The sequence below is a fragment of the Podarcis raffonei genome, chromosome 10 (assembly GCF_027172205.1).
Source record: "Podarcis raffonei isolate rPodRaf1 chromosome 10, rPodRaf1.pri, whole genome shotgun sequence".
Classification (NCBI taxonomy): Eukaryota; Metazoa; Chordata; class Lepidosauria; order Squamata; family Lacertidae; genus Podarcis; species Podarcis raffonei.
The window spans coordinates 46,824,871-46,843,290 of record NC_070611.1 but is presented as its reverse complement, the minus strand read 5'-3'; the positions used below and the strand labels follow the sequence as shown (position 1 = coordinate 46,843,290).

Genomic DNA, 18,420 nt, shown 5'->3' with positions numbered 1-18,420 from the left:
GTTTTGATCCTGGGGAGAATGCAACCTAGGCTGCCTGTCTGAGTAGAGCTGGTGGACTTTGGCTCTTTCTGCTTCATTTTCTTGGCAACAAGTCATGGAGAGACAGATAAAAGAGGAAAATTATTGGTTCTGCTTATATCTCTTTGATTCTTGCACCTATTAATTTCTAATTGCATGGTGCTTCCAAGCAAGGAAGATGGGGAGGAAAGGGTCAAAGTGGGCAGGCTAGCTTGCTTGCTCTTTAAGCTATTATAGTTTGTATGACATTGTGGCTGAAATAAAATGAGAGCCATTTGCAATGATTTCTTAGAAATCTTAGAAAGGTGGACTTGACCACAAAGGGCAGGAAACATGTGTTAGGTAAAGAGCCAAGTGGCAGTAGCTTAGCATCACTTGTAAACATGTGGAAGCTGCTTTCTACCAAGTTAGACCATTGGTCCATCTAGCTTTTTCTGGTCTTTGCTGGCTGGCTGGCTCTCCAGCATTTTGGAGAGTGGTCTTTCCAGTTCTACCTGGAGATGTCAGGGATTGAAGTGGGAACCTTCTGCATGCTAAGCATGGGCTCAATCACTGATCTGTGGCCCCTCCCTTCCATTAGTGTACCATAAGAGGAGTCAGAGCATACAGTATTTCCTAAGTAGTTTAAGGTGCATTCCTGGATGCCTCCATCACTCTTTGCCTCTTTGTGTAGACAGGGACTCCACAGAGTTTCCTTCACTACCCTTTCTGCCACTTTATGGGCAGTGGGCGACCTCATCCAAAGGTGGGCATAAGCTGTGATGGGGAGCTAGTGGCACCTCAGAGGTTGCTGGGCTGTAACTCCAAATATCTCCTACCACTGGCACTGGCCATATTGACTGGGGCAGATGGGAGTTGGAGTGCAAACACAGCCATTGGCCACATGTTCCTCATCCCCGGTGTTAAAGACTGGCAGGAATTCCCCAGTTCAGCCCATGTGACACCTGGAGGGTATGAAGGAATTCTAGAAGCATCACTAGAAATCATGGCCCTGTCCCTGACTGGACAAAGAATGATGAGAGGCAGCAGTATATGAAATGCACTGAATATCCAAGCAATATTCCTGCCCATGGTTCTGGGATCAAATCAAGACAATGTATACATTTACCCTTTATTAAAGTTTTAGGATGGAAATTCAATTTTGATCAAAGAAAAACAAAAGAATTAAAACCCTGTTCCACAGGTATCAAAAGTTTGGGAAATGCCCCAGGGATGCCAGTGCATAAATATTTCAACTTGAGTCAGCAGTAATGTGAAACTGTTGCAAAACACACCAAAACCAAAATCCAATTTAAACAGTGTTAAGAGAAGAACTATCCACAAGATATTCAGACCCTTTGCTGCAGTATTTTGCCTGTCTCCGTCATCAGATTAACACTGATGTGAAGAGTCCAAGGAGGTCAAGAAGATAAACAATAGTCTTTGTATTAAGCTTTTTATATTTATTCCCTTTCTTTAGAAAACTTAGAGGCTTTCAAGTACTCACCAGGCTGGACGGAGAAGAGCTCTCACCCCCACAAGTGATATAGGACCCAGCAGAAGCTCTGACGTAACTCTTATTTGCCAGATTGTCTGCTGTTCCCAAAGCCTTTTGAGCTATGAACCAGAGCAAGTAGGAAGGTGCCTCTAAATTAGGCAGATTACGTGGCACTCCCAACAGATGGACGCCAACAACAATAATTCAGAATTTCATATGAAGAGATGAAGAGATATGCTGATTAAACAAAGAAATCTCTGAATAAAATGTTTCAGTGACATTTAAAATAAAAATATGTTGCTAGAATAACCAGTAGATGTCTAACCAAGCATATTCATACAATACAACTTCATTCCTAAGCACACACACTGGGAAGTAAACTCTATTGAATTTACTGCATAGGATTGTCCTGTTACCCCATAACAAAAGACTAATATTGTCCAGAGAAGTTTATAAATGATTGTCAATTTTAAAAATTATGAACTGGCCATCGGGACCCAGTTTCTAGATATAGATAGGATGGTCACTCCACTGGTAGGTTAAGAATCAACTGACCACTTCCTGGATCAATTTTTCAATGACTAAAACTACAGTGATTCAGAAACTTCCACTGGTGCAGAATTCAACAGCCAGGTTGCTCATGGAGGCAAGATGGTTTGAGCATACAGGTGGTGACCATTCTGCATGTATTTCATTGACACACAACCACCTATGCACAGGTCATTTTGGACCCGGAAGAGGGCAGAATGTGCTTGTGTGCACTCCGCTGACGGGTATGAATGTCCAAAATGCAACCCCTGCGCAAATAAAGAGTTGCCTGCATTATACTGATCCTGGCCTGACTGCACTGGTTGCCAATTAGTTTCCAGGCCCAATTCAAAGTGAACTGACCTGGACCCCGTGCTCATAATCTGAGGTCCTTCTTAAGGTGCCACCTGCATGAGAGGTTTGGAGGGTGGCAACACAAGAATGGGCCTTTTCTGCAGTGACTCGCTGTTTGTGGAATGCATTCCCTAGGGAGATTCGCCTGTAGCCTTCGTTGCATATCTTCAGGCACCAGGCAAAAGCATGTTTGTGGGGGCGGGGAAGGTTGTTGGTTTGTTTCTATTAATGTTATTTTATTTTATTTTGTATTTTTGATCTTTGGATGAAGTGAGCTATACACATTTAATAAATAAATAATAATAACAATAATAACTTAAAATCCAATATTATGAATATCAGTTACAGTCTGAGAGCGTCCCAGGTGTACTGAACTAATTTTGTGGGTTTTGTTCCATCTTCAGCCACATCCTGCAAACATTACCAAAAATAGAAAGTAAGGCCTTTTTTACCTTCCAATTACTGATGAGCATCCTTAAACTAGCCTTGATGTCCTTCACATTAATTGTCTTTTCTGCACTGGAGCTGGCCTGCAATTTTTGCAAATAGTAGTTCTTGCAAATAGCGGTTTCTGCAAGTGTGGTGACATCTGAAACGGGCTCTACTTTTGCATGAGCTGTTCTTGTCCTTTCAAAGACAGAATTTTCTCTCTGACATCTAGAAGAACAGTATCAACCTTACTGCAGTATCAGTCCCCAACAGCAAAAGCAGTACCCTCGAATTTAAACTTTTATCCCATTTTAAAACTAAAAAAGAATCAGCTCACAAAATGGGGGAGGGATGGGGTAACTGGGCCCCTAAAGGACCAGGTGCGCAGCTTGGAAGTCGTTTTAGACTAAGAGCTGTCCATGGAGGTACAGGTCAATTCTGTGTCCAGGGCATCTGTCTACCAGCTTCACCTGGTATGTTGGCTGAGACCCTGCCTGCCTGTGCATTGTCTTGCTAGGGTGGTACATACTCTGGTTATCTCCCACTTGGACTACTGCAATGCACTCTATGTGAGGCTACCTTTGAAGGTGACTCAGAAACTACAACTAGTCCAGAAAGTGGCGATTGGTGACTGGGAGCGGCCACCAGGACCATATAACACTGGTCCTAAAATATCTAAATTTGCTCCCAGTACTTTTCCAAGGACAATTCAAAGTGTTGGTGCTGACCTTTAAAGCCTTGTATACCTGAAGGAGCGTCTCCACCCTCCATCGTTCAGCCCAGACACTGAGATCCAGCTCTAAGTGCCTTCTGGCAGTTCCCTCATTGCGAGAAGTGAAGTTGCAGGGAACCAGGCAGAGGGCCTTCTCGGTAGTAGCACCCACCCTGTGGAACGCCATCCTGTCAGATGTCAAGGAAACAAACAACTGACTTTTAGAAGACATCTGAAGGCAGCCCTATATAGGGAAGTTTTTAATGTTTGTTGATTTACTGCGCTTAATGTTTTAATTAAGCAACCCAGTCAGATGGGTGTCATATAAATAAATAATTATTATTACTAGTAAAAAAAAAATCAAAGCTGAAAAACTAAATCAGTGGTTCCCCACCCCAATAGACTATTTGAAGATTGCTGAGTGTCTTGACAGGCTACTTAATGACTTTTCCACCTGTTGTAGAAATTGTAATTTGTTGTGCTAGATACTGTATGGTTTTTAATTACCGGTACCATATATTTTTTCTTTATTTATGATATGTTGCACTGTATTACAATTTGAACTAAAAACTACTTAGATCTCAAGTTTTTTTTTTTTAAATATTTTTATTAAACAGTTTTTATAATCACACAAACAATACATAATACATAACAACAACAAATACATAAACAAACAATAACAAAAATAAAACAAAAAAAAGAAAACAAGTACCATTTCATATCCTAATTTCTTAAACCTTTCTTCCTCGACTTCCTCATGCCTCCCTTTTCTGTATTCCAAATTCTAATCAATTACTCAGCAAATCTTCCCTTATTTTACTTTAAATTTAAGCTAATCTTCCTTATTCTCCTTGTCTTAAACATTGCTAATAGTAACCATTTACTTTCCAGTCCAACATCATTCTAACTTTCATTAATTTTGTAATATTTCTTTAGATAGTCCTTAAACTTTTTCCATTCTTCTTCCGCTGCTTCTCTTCCCTGGTTTCGGATTCTGCTCGTCATTTCTGCCAAGCCCATGTAGTCCATCACCTTCATCTGCCATTCTTCCAGTGTGGGTAGATCCTGTGTCTTCCAGTACTTTGCAATGAGTATTCTAGCTGCTGTTGTAGCATACATAAAGAAAGTTATATCCGTCTTTAACACCCCTTGGCCGACAATGCCCAAGAGAAAGGCCTCTGGTTTCTTAGTGAAGGTATATTTAAATACCTTTTTAAGTTCATTATAGATCATTTCCCAGAATGCCTTAATCTTCGGGCACGTCCACCAAAGGTGAAAAAATGTACCTTCCTTTTCTTTACATTTCCAACATTTATTATCAGGCAAATGGTAAATCTTTGCAAGCTTGACTGGGGTTATGTACCACCTATAAATCATTTTCATAATGTTTTCTCTTAAGGCATTACATGCCGTGAATTTCATCCCGGTGGTCCACAACTTTTCCCAGTCAGCAAACAAAATATTATGACCAATGTCCTGAGCCCATTTAATCATAGTTGATTTAACCATTTCATCTTGTGTATTCCATTTCAGCAGCAAATTGTACATTTTTGACAGATTCTTAGTACTGGATTCTAGAGATCTCAAGTTTTTTAAAAGTGTTGCGAAGATCAGAACCAGCATTTGGAGCTGAACCTAGAAACAGGAAGCCGGTGCAGAGTATGAAAAGTTTAAGAAACAGCACCTATCGCAAATGAATAACCAGGCGGGTAGCATTTTATATCAGTTTACATTTTCCATTGCTTTTCAGGGCCATTACTGTGTAAGTCATGTCCCAGGAGTCAAATCTTGATATTATTAAACCATGAATAATCACATCCAGGTCAAAATGGCAGCATAGCAATCCCTAGATATCACCAAAAGTATTTTAGATCATTTGTTTTGGTATCTGCCCCCAACAGCAAAAAGCTTTAGTTCAGATATAGACTGCCTTTCATTACAAGACCTTTTAAGCAGTGCGCTTCTTAAAAAAGAAAACATATACAACTGAAAACACTTCACTGAACAGCAAGCCATGAAGCTCCTACCCCTGCTGTTCTTTCTCCCCCTGCCCAGAACTACTTGATTCACTCACACATGAATATCATTATACAGTAATTGCTGGGGCACAGGCTGATTCCCCCCCCCCCCCAGCTGTATGATGTATGGAAGTGAGAGCTGGACCATAAAGAAGGCTGATCGCCGAAGAATTGATGCTTTTGAATTATGGTGCTGGAGGAGACTCTTGAGAGTCCCATGGACTGCAAGAAGATCAAACGCATCCATTCTTAAGGAAATAAGCCCTGAGTGCTCACTGGAAGGACAGATCGTGAAGCTGAGGGTCCAATACTTTGGCCACCTCATGAGAAGAGAAGACTCCCTGGAAAAGACCCTGATGTTAGGAAAGACTGAGGCCACAAGGAGAAGGGGGCGACAGAGGACGAGATGGTTGGACAGTGTTCTCGAAGATACAAACATGAGTCTGACCAAACTGCGGGAGGCAGTGGAAGACAGGAGTGCCTGGCGTGCTCTGGTCCATGGGGTCACGAAGAGTCAGACACGACTAAACGACTAAACAACAACAACAGCTAATTGTGAGCTGCAAACTTAGCCAGATAAACTGCATCAGAATAAGACAAAAGGGCAGGAAAACATTATCTACACAGATTGACAGCAACCAGATAAAATACCTATCAAAGGGCAAAGACAAATAAGTTCAGAATCGATTTTCCTTCCACTTGCTCATAATGCCAAATAGCTGTAAAACAAAATGAGTAGGTAACATCCTATTTTCAGTCCTTTCCCGCTCCTGCTTCTCTTGTCAGTAGGGCTGAGCCCAGAGAACTAGGCTCCTTGTGAGCCTTGCCTTCACTTCTATATACCTGGCTAGCTTCCCCCAATTTGTGCTGCAGCCAAATAGTCTCAGGGGACTTTTTTTTTTTTTTTTAAAAGGGTGTGTAGATCAACTACAGGAGTTGTTCTAGTGAATGGTGGTCTAATGGGGGTTTTGATCAGATGAGTCCCTTGGGGATAGAAAGTGAACAGGAATGAAAAAGGGAATGAAAACAGGAATGAGAAAGACAAGTTTGCATGCAACGAAAGCTCATACCAAGAACTAACTTAGTTGGTCTTTAAGGTGCTACTGGAAGGAAAAATTTTTTTTGTTTTGACTTTGGTTCACTGTAAACCTGCCTCGTTTTTAATACTTGCACTCTAGCTTTTGAAACTGTAGGCTGATTTTTCAAACCAAACTGAGGTCTGCACCTACACTTTACGCTAATAAGCTGCATTTAAAACCTAAGCTGAGCCTACGCTGAGCTTGAACTAAAAGCTAAGCCTGTTATTTATGAATGGATTTTCCTGCCAGCTAGGTGTGCATTGTGGTCTTTGTTAATGCAGAACTTTATATAAGCTTCGCCCTATTCTGGAAACCGAGCTAAGCCCAGGTTTCTGGGTTGTAGTTTACTGGTAGAGGAGAGCTGCAAGAACTGTAAATTTCTACAGAATTATTATCTCCCCCAGGATTGATTTCATGAGCTGTACATTTCTACAGGATTGTCGGGACTCAGTTCATGCCATGTAGTGCCCTTTGCTGAACCTTTGTTGCTTAAATCTGTGAGGAGGAAAAACACCTAACCCTGGTTATGCTTCCCATCCTGCAACATTTTAACTGTGTGCAGTTAAGTAATTTTAGACTCTGGACTTAATAGTATTATGGAGGGCTCCATATTTAGATCGTAAACATGTATTCCTTCACTTTCTTCAAAATGTGGTAATCCAGCTCTCGTGTGTTAGGAATTTTATGGTCTTAGATATATGGTAATGTTCATAAGTGTACCAACCAAGCACCTACATAGATCAGCACAGGAAGACCAACCTGGAACCATTTTGATTCCTAAACTGAGCCAATGTTTTCTCCGCAAGGTCAAAGTGGGAAACCTCCCATTGTCTCTTTTCTCACAAATCCTGTCTTAAGGGCACATTTAAGATATGAATAGGGTGTGAGGCTGTGACATGGCCCAGGAACTAAGTATTTATCACTACAAAAGAATGGCCAGGCTCCCCAGGCAATCCAATCAAGTAACCTGCCAGACAGGAGATAAACAAGGTCAGGAGAGAGAAAAACAACATTCAAATTTCTGTTTAGACTGCCTTTTCTGTGATGTGGGTATAATGTATCTGGGGGGTGGTCTTAGGTTTGAAGAGGTTGAGCCCAGTCGGTGGCACTGGTTCAAAGGCGAAGCTGACAAGGTTACACTCCTTCTGTGATGTATGTATGATGTTTCTGGGGGTGGTCTCGATCTACAGGGTGGCAATTTCAAAAGTCTTTATAAGGCCTTGCATGCCATTTTTCTGGGTCCCTCCTCTCTCCTGCGGGTGAGGGGAGCACCCTGTTGCAACAGATCAATAAAGATCAAGCTTACTAGCTGTTTTGCTTCTCAATATTCTCTGGTTGGCCTCTGTTATTCTCTCCTACCAATAGGGAACCTATGTAAGGACTCTATATGGGCTCTTGGATACCCCATAAGGGAAAAGGGCAATTTTTGTTTACAACAGGAGGACCTCTAGCTCATTCTGCTGAGTGGGGTGGGGGGCTTGGCTTCTGCCCCTGATGGCACTGCTGCCTTTTACCCAACCAATGATTAAACAATCTCTGTGGACTAGGAAATATTTAACCCAACTTCTCTCTTTCTCTCCCTTTGTCCTCCCTCCCTCTCATCCCAGGATGAAGATGAGACGCCACAAACTCTTTTTGACTCTGTGCATGGCTGGTCTTTGCCTCATCTCTTTCCTTCACTTCCTGAAGGCCCTCTCCTATGTCACATTCCCCAGGGAGCTGGCGTCGCTTAGCCCCAACCTGGTCTCCAACTTCTTCTGGAACAATGCACCCGTCACACCTCAGGTCAGCCCTGAGCCTGGGGGCCCGGAGTTCCTCCGTACGCCGCTGTACTCCCACTCCCCTCTGCTCCAGCCCCTCTCCCCAAGCAGAGCTGGCGAAGAGCTGCATAGAGCCGAGTTTGTGCTGCCTGAAGACACGGCGGAATACTTTGTGCATACCAAAGCTGGCGGTGTCTGCTTCAAACCAGGCACCAAGGTGTTGGAAAAGCCACTAGCGGGCCGGCCAGAGGAGAAAATAGAAGGAGCTGCTTCGGGGCGGACAGCCCGGAAACCTCTGAGCACCAATGGGACAAAGCGGCGCAAGTGGGTGGAGTGCGTGTGCCTGCCTGGCTGGCATGGGCCTAGCTGCGGGGTGCCCACCGTGGTCCAGTACTCGAACCTCCCCACTAAAGACCGGCTGACCCCACGGGAGGTTCCTCGGAGAGTCATTAATGCCATCAACGTCAACCACGAATTTGACCTCTTGGACGTGCGTTTCCACGAGCTGGGCGATGTGGTAGATGCCTTTGTGGTCTGTGAGTCCAACTTCACCGCATATGGTGAGCCACGCCCCCTCAAGTTCCGCGAGATGCTGCTCAATGGCTCCTTTGACTACATCCGCCACAAGCTGCTCTATGTCTTCCTGGATCACTTCCCCCCAGGCGGGCGCCAGGATGGTTGGATTGCCGATGACTACCTGCGCACTTTCCTGACTCGGGATGGCATCTCCCGCTTCCGCAATCTGCGGCCCGATGACGTTTTCATAATTGACGACGCCGACGAGATCCCGGCCCGCGACGGCGTGCTCTTCCTCAAACTCTACGATGGCTGGACGGAGCCCTTTGCTTTCCACATGCGCAAATCCCTCTACGGATTCTTCTGGAAGCAGCCCGGCACCCTGGAGGTGGTTTCTGGTTGCACGGTGGGGATGCTCCAAACTGTTTACGCCACAGATGGGATTCGCCTGCGCCGGAGGGAGTACTACACCATGCCAGGCTTTCGGCAGTATGAAAACAGCACAGGTCACATCCTGGTGCAGTGGTCACTGGGTAGCCCGCTCCATTTTGCTGGCTGGCACTGCTCTTGGTGCTTTACACCAGAAGGAATCTACTTCAAACTGGTGTCAGCCCAGAATGGGGATTTCCCCCGCTGGGGTGACTACGAGGACAAGAGGGACCTTAACTATATCCGGGAGCTAATTCGGACTGGCGGGTGGTTTGATGGCACCACCCAAGAGTACCCTGCTGCGGACCCCAAAGAACAAATGTATGCCCCCAAATATCTGTTGAAGAACTACCAGAGGTTTAGTTACTTATTGGAGAACCCTTACCAGAAAGCAGAGGGGGCTGGGTGAGGGGAGTGGGGCTTGCATGGGACTTTATGGAAAAAGGGGGAAGTGGGGTACGTATTTTGTTTTTCTTCCCCCCTCTCCACCCACTCCTCTTGGAGAAGTGTGTGTTCTCTCCAGCCTCTGTTTGCCCCATCCCAGAAAATATACTTGGGTGTGTCTGGGTGTGGGGGAGATTCCAAACCATGTAAACAAGGACCAGAGGATGCAGGAACTGGCCCTGAGAACCAGCAGGAGGTACAGCTCCTTCACCTCTCTTGTGGGATGGAAGAAAACTCTTAAGACAGGTAGCGCCTCTCTGTGTGACATGGAGATGAGAAGGAGCACACAGCTGGATGTGTGAGGGTGCAGAAGCCTCGAGTCTTTGTAGTTTAGGTGGGCGTGATGTCAAACTCCATTGCTAAAAGCCAATGTTCATCTGAGTCATTTCAAACCAATGGATGTCCAATTAAGTTCCGCTCTCCTAGCATATTGCCACTTGTTCAGCCCATAGAGGTTATGGACAGAGGTCAGGGTAGATGTGTGGACTCTTCTTGTCTTGGTCATTTCAAGAGCATGTGGTGGTGTTTGGCCAAAGAGCACCGTGTCCCTGGATACAATGCTCTTTATTTGGACCCAGAACAGGTGGGTGGCAGCTTCACTAGGAAATGTGTGTATAAGTGTGAAAGAACTTTTGTAGGTGACTCCAGGAGTCATGTCTGTCTAGGATATGTATATTTTGCCACGTGTGTTTGTTACATTTGAGTGTGGGTGTGCACACAAACTGGGAGCACGGTAGCACCAAAGAACTCTGCTTTCCACCTGATGATGATGAGCATTCAGGGAAAAACTCTCTGCAAAGTGGCAGGCTATGGAGGTCGAAAAGCTGTCTGGTTTTGCTCATTAAATGGATAGTTTTGGTAGCCAGTCTCAAATGTGGAAGGAACATGACAGTAGGGCTGTAGCCCACAAACTTGCAAAGGGAATGCCCACTGAGGTCCTACTTTCCCTCTTCCACAACAACAAAATGTGCTGTTTACATTTTCAATTAAAACAGTGTGCATGTCATGCTTAAGAGTTGCTTTTAAGGAAAGGGGATATTAGGATGCTAAAGCTACAGCGCCCATCCTACTACTTCTGGAACAGGAGAGGTGTAAAGGTACTTGGCTCTATGATGCCACCATTTTGAGGACAGTGCTATATTGGAAGTCTAGCACTTGTACGCCTATAATGTGGTTTGCATAGGCAAGTAGAGGGGACAGGGTGTGTGGCGGATGAGGCTGATGTAAGAGCCAGGCGTTTAAGTATTCCATTTACGGTGTGCATCCTTTCTCCTTTGGTGAAGAGGCTCCACTGTGTCTCTTTTAAGTTACTATATGGAGTCAGGGTGAAATGTATTGTAAACCCCATGTTATGTTTGCTGCTAAGGAAATATATTAAACAGTGAGCTACTATGCTAACTGCAAAAAATGGGTGATGTGTGTGCAGCAATAGGAGGTGCACACAGGTTCCTTGCCACTGGAACAGTATGTTACTCTGATGTGTGGTGTGTGTTTCTCTCTCTCTCTCTCTCTCTCTCTCTCTCTCTCTCTCTCTCTCTCGTGTTCCCTTTGTCTTTTCTGTCCTTCGTTATTCCTGATCCCTATAAAAGACACAGTAAGTGCTGTGTCTTCTTTATAGTTTTGACATCACTCTTTGTCTCCATGATGTGCTCAGCCAGTTCATGCTCTACCATTTTCATGTGATGAAATCCCTTTGCATTGACTCTTCTTTTTTGGTGCAGCTGCTGGTCTTGTGAATGCTTGGATAGCTCAAGATGATTACACCTCTTCTAGTGGCAAACTTTCTGGCCTGTGGGTTTGAGCCAAGGGGTGGAGGGAGAAGTGGCTCCCTGTACCAACCAAAGTCATCTTGCGTTTAGCCATGTGCCATGTGCCATGTAAAAATGGTTGTATGAATTGACCTTTATGCCTTTAAAATGAAGGAAATTCTGGCCTAAAGCTGAGCTCACTTGAAGCCCCTTTTCTTTTTGTTGGATGGGTGAATGGATTGGCTGGTGATGCCAACCTAACTCTGTGCACCACTCTAAGGCAATGCTAAATTTTGTACATGGCTCCTTTCTCTGTTGAAGCATTAGACCACCCTTCTCTAACCTGGTGCCCTTCAAGTATTGTTGGATTCAAACTCCCATCATCCCTGACCATTGGCCATGCTGGCTGGGGCTGATAGAAATTACAGTCCAAAACTTCTTGAGGCCACCGTGTTGGGGAAGGCTGCACTAAAATGACCCATGGAATGAGCTGCATGCTTTTTCTCTGAGAAGATCTTCATTGGGTTAAAGGAGAGGGATCCTGAACCATACTGGGTACAGCGGGCACAGTGGGGTGTAGCAAAGGAGCTGCTGGTGACAAATGGAGGTTAGTTAAGCACCATTGGTTCCCAGTACTGCCATACAAAGGCCCACTACACAGAGGGAATAGTTTTCTTTCAGTCTTGGGAGGAAATGGGAATCTAGGCTTTCACCTTCAGCTCTCATGACCCAGCCTGCCTAACACAATCGTTGCAGTATGTTCCTTCACTACTGATGTGTGTTGAGAGGCAAGGGAGGGGGAGGGGGGAGAGATGGGCTCCAGCTCTTGGGACATGGAGAATGTGCGCTTTAGCTATGCTGCAGTGCTTGGTTGTGAGCCTGCAGCGTATTGGGACAAAATTCAGAAAAATAGCCCGTCAAGAAATGAGGACCAAGGGGATGACTTCACCATATCTTCAGCACTGTGCTGCTTTCCTGCAAACGGAGCTCCTTCCTCCAATCCAGCCCGCTGTTCATTTCAGTCCTTGCACTTGCTCTACAGGGCATGCTTTGTGCACATCTAGGGCTTTCACAATTACTGCTCATGAATTCGTAATACTCCCATCACTGCTGTCTCTAGGCTCCATCTGTCACGGAAAAGCGCAACACACACAGACAGCGAGGCTGTTCCTAGCCCCGTTATACTTTCCGCAACACTCCCCCTTCCTTGGGGTGGGGGGGTTTGCCCCCCCGCCCCGTTGTGTGCAAGCAACAGATCCCATTGTAATTGGATAAGTTAGCGCTGAATTCCTTTGGGACACTGAAAGAACTCTTTGTTCTGGTCCCCTTCTTTGACTGCACCAAAGTGAAACTTGAAACTGACCTCTTGGGTTGGGGGTAGGGGAAGAAAAGGAGAATTTACAGTAAAAGCTTTGCTTTTTAAAAAATAGGACTGCCTTTTGCGTATGTTTTTTTTTTAACATTTCCAGTTTAAGAACCCTCTATTTAATTATTTATTATGTAGTGGGAACAGAGTCCCACATTAAGGAACTTTGCACTAATAGAAAAGCCTTTGGACTTCTGCATTCCGGTGGGGGGTGGCCAACAGTGGCTAAAGGAGAAACAACGTTGGGGAAGTATCTTGGCAAGCCAGTAATTTGGGCACCTAATTTTACCCCTTGACTTGCAGAGTCAATGGAAAATGAGCAAGTCAAATATTAAATGTGTATGCAACAGGTAGAAGAGGAGAGCTCTGAGATTATTGAAGAACCTGCCCTAATGGAAGAACCTTTAGGCACAATTGTAGAGGAACCAATGTAGAAAAATCAGGGTGTGCACACCCTCCATCTTGTAACAAGACTGTATTCAGCTGGTATCACTTAGAGAATCTGAGATCCTTGCACATCATTACAAATTAAGGGTCCGTCCCCACTTCCGCTTGTCCCCTGCTTTCTAGCCAGAGGTCTGAGTGATTTTGCCGATTGTGGTTTGTTCCAGTTCAGCACTAAACTATGGGTTTTCCCGTGAGAAAGCAGTAGGGCAGACAGAAGTGTGAATGAGCCCTTGGTGTGGTTGGTGGGCAAAGCCAGCCTCATTTTGGAGTGTGTCAGTGGCTGCATACTAACGAGTAGCTGATGCTGTGCAAGTGGATATTTAGTGCCTGCCCCTCCATCAGTTTAATGTATACACAGAATTTGTGTTCAGATTGCAGCTGCAGTGACGTCGTGTCTTAACTGTATTGATGAGTGTTTGGAAAGAACTTTGGTTTTTAGAATAACTCATGCCACTTCAAATGGGCAAAGGGTGGGCTGACTTAAAAGTATTAGCAGAATTCTTTCCTGCTATGCAGAAAGGTTTGGAGCAGTCTTTGTTATAGTGCTGCATAATTGCTACTTGCAAGTGTACCAATAGTACTATAACCACCATGATGCACTATCCCAATAAATGCCAGCATATAACTTGTAGCAGAGCTAGCTTGAGTCTCCTCTCTCCATGAATAGCTGGAGGAAGTTGGGGAGTATCTCTTTCCCATTTTCCCCACAACAGACCCACCTCACTTATCCCTAGTAGACCTCCAGAAGTATTGTCATGGCCAGTGACAGCAACTATGGCCAGTAACTGTGGAGAGAGTGCCCACTTTGTAGACAGGATTTAGAGGATAACTTCCCATTTGTTCAGAGAAGCTCTATCTCCCATAGTGCCACATTCCACTGTCTTCAAACCTGATTTGTACAAAATGAGGTTGTGAAATTGGTCTTTGACTCTACCTCTTTTTAAGTTGCAAGGTATGTGGGGGGTTGAATGCTTTTCCTTATCTGAAAACAAAACTAACTTCCCTGTGTGAGAGAAAGATGTGAGGGAGAAGAATTATAGCCACCATAGACTTTTCTATGATTTGTTTGTTTTGTGTCTCTAGGGATTCCTACCCACCCTCACCAATGAGATAGCACTCTGCTATAAGATCCCATAGCTGCAGTACGAAATGGGTATGGTCCAGGAACAGTTTCCTCATCTTATCTGCTCTTTATATGAACTAAGCATTAGAGAAGAGCTCCTTTGACCTACTTGTAAGCATCGTTTCACCCCTTGACCAATACAGGCAGCAACTTATGTGACTGGTTATCAATTTGTACTAATTCTTACTCATATTCATATGTTCTCTGTGACCTTGGGGGCTACTTCACACCTTATCCAGTTACAAGGGACAAAGTTGGCACTGCGCAGAGAGTTGGATAGGCTGTTCTTTTTAGTTCTGTGTATCTGTATGGAAGAGATATTTTCTCTCTGCTGTGTAGCTCCTTGTCTTCCCGATACTGTCATTAAGACTGGGTATTCAGCTGCTGAAAAAGGAAAACTGGAAGATTCATAACTTCTTTTCTATAGCAGGCACATAAGGATGTTCTGAAGCATTTCTGGTGAAACTACGGCATTTTCATTGCGAATCTAGAGCTCAGACTTGAAATACCATTAATTTTCACTCGTTGCCTGCTCCTAGGCAGTTGCCGAACTTCATTTCTCTGTCTGTCCTCTACTGGTGGAGATCTGGAGTAATCGTGGAAGTAGTCACACTCTGGATTGGATTGGAAGGGACAAGGTGCCATGGCTTTATAGACCTTAAACTGAATGGTTTGGAAAAAAGGAATGGTACTCCACTCAACCTTCGGAGCGCTTTTCAAACTCTGAAGGATCTTAAAAAGGGAAAATATGGAGCTGATGAGTTTTGTTGGGGGGGAAGAGGGGGAGGCATTATGGGCCATAACCACGCTATAAAAGTAGGGCTGGGAAACCAGTGGCCCTCCACATGATGTTGGAGTCAACCACCAGCTACCCCAGCCAGCATGGCCAATGGTCCGGGGTGATGGCAGTGGTAGTCTAATAACATCTGGAAGGCTATGACTTTGCCACCCCTGCCATAAAGAAGCTAGAGAGAATTTTGATGCAGAACTCTCTCCTAGGTGGGGGTGGGGGGAACAAGGCTGGTAAATCAGCCTAAAAGAGATATAAAGAAAAACCTGCAACAAGGGTGCACACCACTATCCAGCATGATTCCTGAGGGAACAATTGAGCAGCATTCTACCGTGGAAAGTCCTGAAAATAGCTCATTTCTTAAAGAAAGGATACGGGATCTCTTGTCCCAGCACAAAGAAATAGCTTTTGTGCCCCCTGTTGGCTAAGGAATACATGGGACTTGCCAAATAAGTTGAAGAAGCCCTTTAAAGTCTAATTTATAAATACCAATTATTAATAATTTTTTTGTAAGGGAAAAATCAAAGTGTACATTCTGAAATCATTTTCTCTGTAAATGGTTGGATTTCATTTCACCCTTAAAGGGATGTTTAAAGGAAGAAATAAAACAAATTACAAACCATGAAAGGGAAATGAGCATGTGTGGTGGTTTTATTTCCAACTGAAACTGGAAGATGTTCGTGGAAAGGAGAGGGGAGCTTGCTTGTTTCCTTCAGCTTGGAACTTACTGTGTTTGTATATTCCTTCCTTTTAGCCTGAAAGCACAATTGCCCAGTCAACTGAGGAAGCCTATGCACAGTTAAAGATATTGTGTGTTTTCTCCATAAGAGGATATAGCAGAGTATGTAGCCACTTGAAACCACATGCTTCCCAACTGGATATATACATGTATACCCCTCCCCTGAATATTCCACGCATTATTGTCAGACAAACGGGAATGAGAGATTTGGTGCCATGCATCCATCTCAACTGTCTCTGACAGGAGAAGGAGCAAATGAGACAAAATCCAAAATCTGTGGTAATAAATGACATATGACTACAATATATACACAGCAGGTGAATGAATAAGTGAATTATTGCACAGTCTTTAGATAAAAGTTCAGTTAGTCATTGGAGGCTTTCTTAACAGCTGTCTTAAAATAGGACAAGTTCATACTATGCAGCAACATTTTTCCTTCCTTCTGCAAATAATTCACCTATGGTAAATGCCTGCTTATTTGTTAGGACCCATTCATCGCCAGCAATACTTCCCTTCCTCTTTCTCCTTTCAATCCCTGGATCAGTTTTGCAACTACTTATATACAATTAAAATTAATTGAGTGAACAAATGTCTTCCTCCGCAACATGTACCTCTCTAAATCAAATCTCAGGTCATCTAAAGCACACAAAACTGTTTACATAGGTTATTAATGAGAGAGAAGGATTAGGAAGCGCCTACATAGATCAACCTATTCAAGCAAACTTCAGTTAACAGACAATAGGTGATATTGCATGAACTCCTCCTTATAAGAACAATTCTATGCCATGTTTTCTGCTGCCTGACACTACTTCATAGTATGAATTGCCCAGTGTCCTGCATGGAGTAATTTACTCACTTCTGGAAATGATAACATGGGTTCAATTCCCCTTCATGTAGGATTGCAAATGTTAGTTTATCTTTTGCTATGCGTAGCAAGTAGCAGTGCCATCTGAACCACGTCTGCTCAGACGTAAGCCCTATTGAATTCAATGAGGTTAGGATTTCAATCTAATACGACTAGATGAGGAAATGCTGGTGTGTACAGATGATTCAATCATAGATACCTGCTATGGGTACAAAGCCTAGGTAGGGGCTGGGCGAGACTGTTGCCTAACAAGAGCCATTGCCAGTCTGTGGACCAATAATCAGCTAAGTGGACCAATTGACTCTCTTGGTATAAGTCAGATTCCTATGTTCCTAAATGCAGCTTAAAGTGACTCCATTGATGGAGGAAAATAGCAGTGACAAAAGAGGAACAGTGTGAAACTTTTGGTCCAGACAATAGATCTTATCCCCAGAGAACTGAAGGTTCACATTTTCTCTTTGCGTCCTCCTTTTGCAAAGCTATTGATTTTATGGCTCACTGTCTCAGCTCCAGGTTTGTAGGTAACAACTTCAGAGAAAGGGATTTGGTGCCATTATTAAACCTGTAAATATTCAGCCTGTTAACAGCAGCCCTGCTTCTGTGGCAAACTTTGCAAGTTGGGATCTTAATTGCATTTTAAAACTTTTGCACTGTGCAATTATTCCTTTATGAAATAAAATAAGCTCGATATTTTACACTCCACAGAAATGGTTTCAATATTGCTTGGGCATTTAGGAAAAGTGTTTTAAAAAATCATAGGTTTCAATTTCATGCTGTATGACAGCCAAAGTGGTTATTACTACCCGACTTATGATAACACTCTAGGAGCTGATAAAGCAAGTAAGACTGAACTGGCTTACTGCTGAAGTCACCAGCACCTTTAGTTTATTTTGATCCTTCTGAGACAGCATATCACAAAGCATTCTCAGTGTAGCATGAGGAAGGAGGCGCTTCCATCTTCCTATCCCTCCCACCATTGTGAGGAGGGAGGCTAATGCCATTTGTTTCTGGAAGCGTCTAACAAGCAGGGACAGTTCTGACATGGCATCCAAAGGAAAACACCTCCAAGACAAAGGTAACAAGTATACACAAAAAGTATCAGGTGTTATAAAAATAAGTGAACAACAAACCAACAACACCAGAACTGGCTTATGAATATAAAGAACAATTTTTCTGGAATAAGTATAAAAGGTAAAGGGACCCCTGACCATTAGGTCCAGTTGTGACCGACTCTGGGGTTGCGGCGCTCATCTCGCTTTATTGGCCGAGGGAGCCGGCGTACAGCTTCCAGGTCATGTGGCCAGCATGACTAAGCCGCTTCTGGAGAACCAGAGCAGCGCACGAAAACGCTGTTTACCTTCCCGCCGGAGTGGTGCCTATTTATCTACTTGCACCGTGACGTGCTTTCAAACTGCTAGGTTGGCAGGAGCAGGGACTGAGCAACGGGAGCTCACCCTGTCACAGGGATTCAAACCACCAACCTTCTGATGGCAAGTCCTAGGCTCTGTGGTTTAAACCACAGCGCCACCTGCGCTATGCTATGCTCAGAAATTCTAGTCCTTATTGCATGGGTAGTAC

At 44.0% G+C, this 18,420-nt stretch overlaps 2 protein-coding genes across 3 annotated transcripts in view; both read left to right on the top strand.

Moving 5' to 3' along the window:
* The window catches only part of MGAT3 (beta-1,4-mannosyl-glycoprotein 4-beta-N-acetylglucosaminyltransferase), a 45,361-nt gene extending 34,199 nt beyond the window's left edge, over positions 1 to 11,162 (top strand). For both annotated transcript variants that reach the window (XM_053405102.1, XM_053405103.1), the window contains exon 2: positions 8,223 to 11,162. In XM_053405102.1, the coding sequence (XP_053261077.1) occupies positions 8,224 to 9,729 (1,506 nt within the window). In that variant the 5' untranslated portion in view covers position 8,223 and the 3' untranslated portion in view covers positions 9,730 to 11,162. The remainder of the gene's footprint in view (positions 1 to 8,222) is intronic.
* LOC128421847 (mitochondrial dynamics protein MID51) overlaps positions 11,102 to 18,420 on the top strand; it is a 26,173-nt gene continuing 18,854 nt past the window's right edge. Inside the window, exon 1 of the mRNA XM_053405106.1 lies at positions 11,102 to 11,112. The gene's annotated coding sequence lies outside the window, so the exon portion shown is untranslated. The remainder of the gene's footprint in view (positions 11,113 to 18,420) is intronic.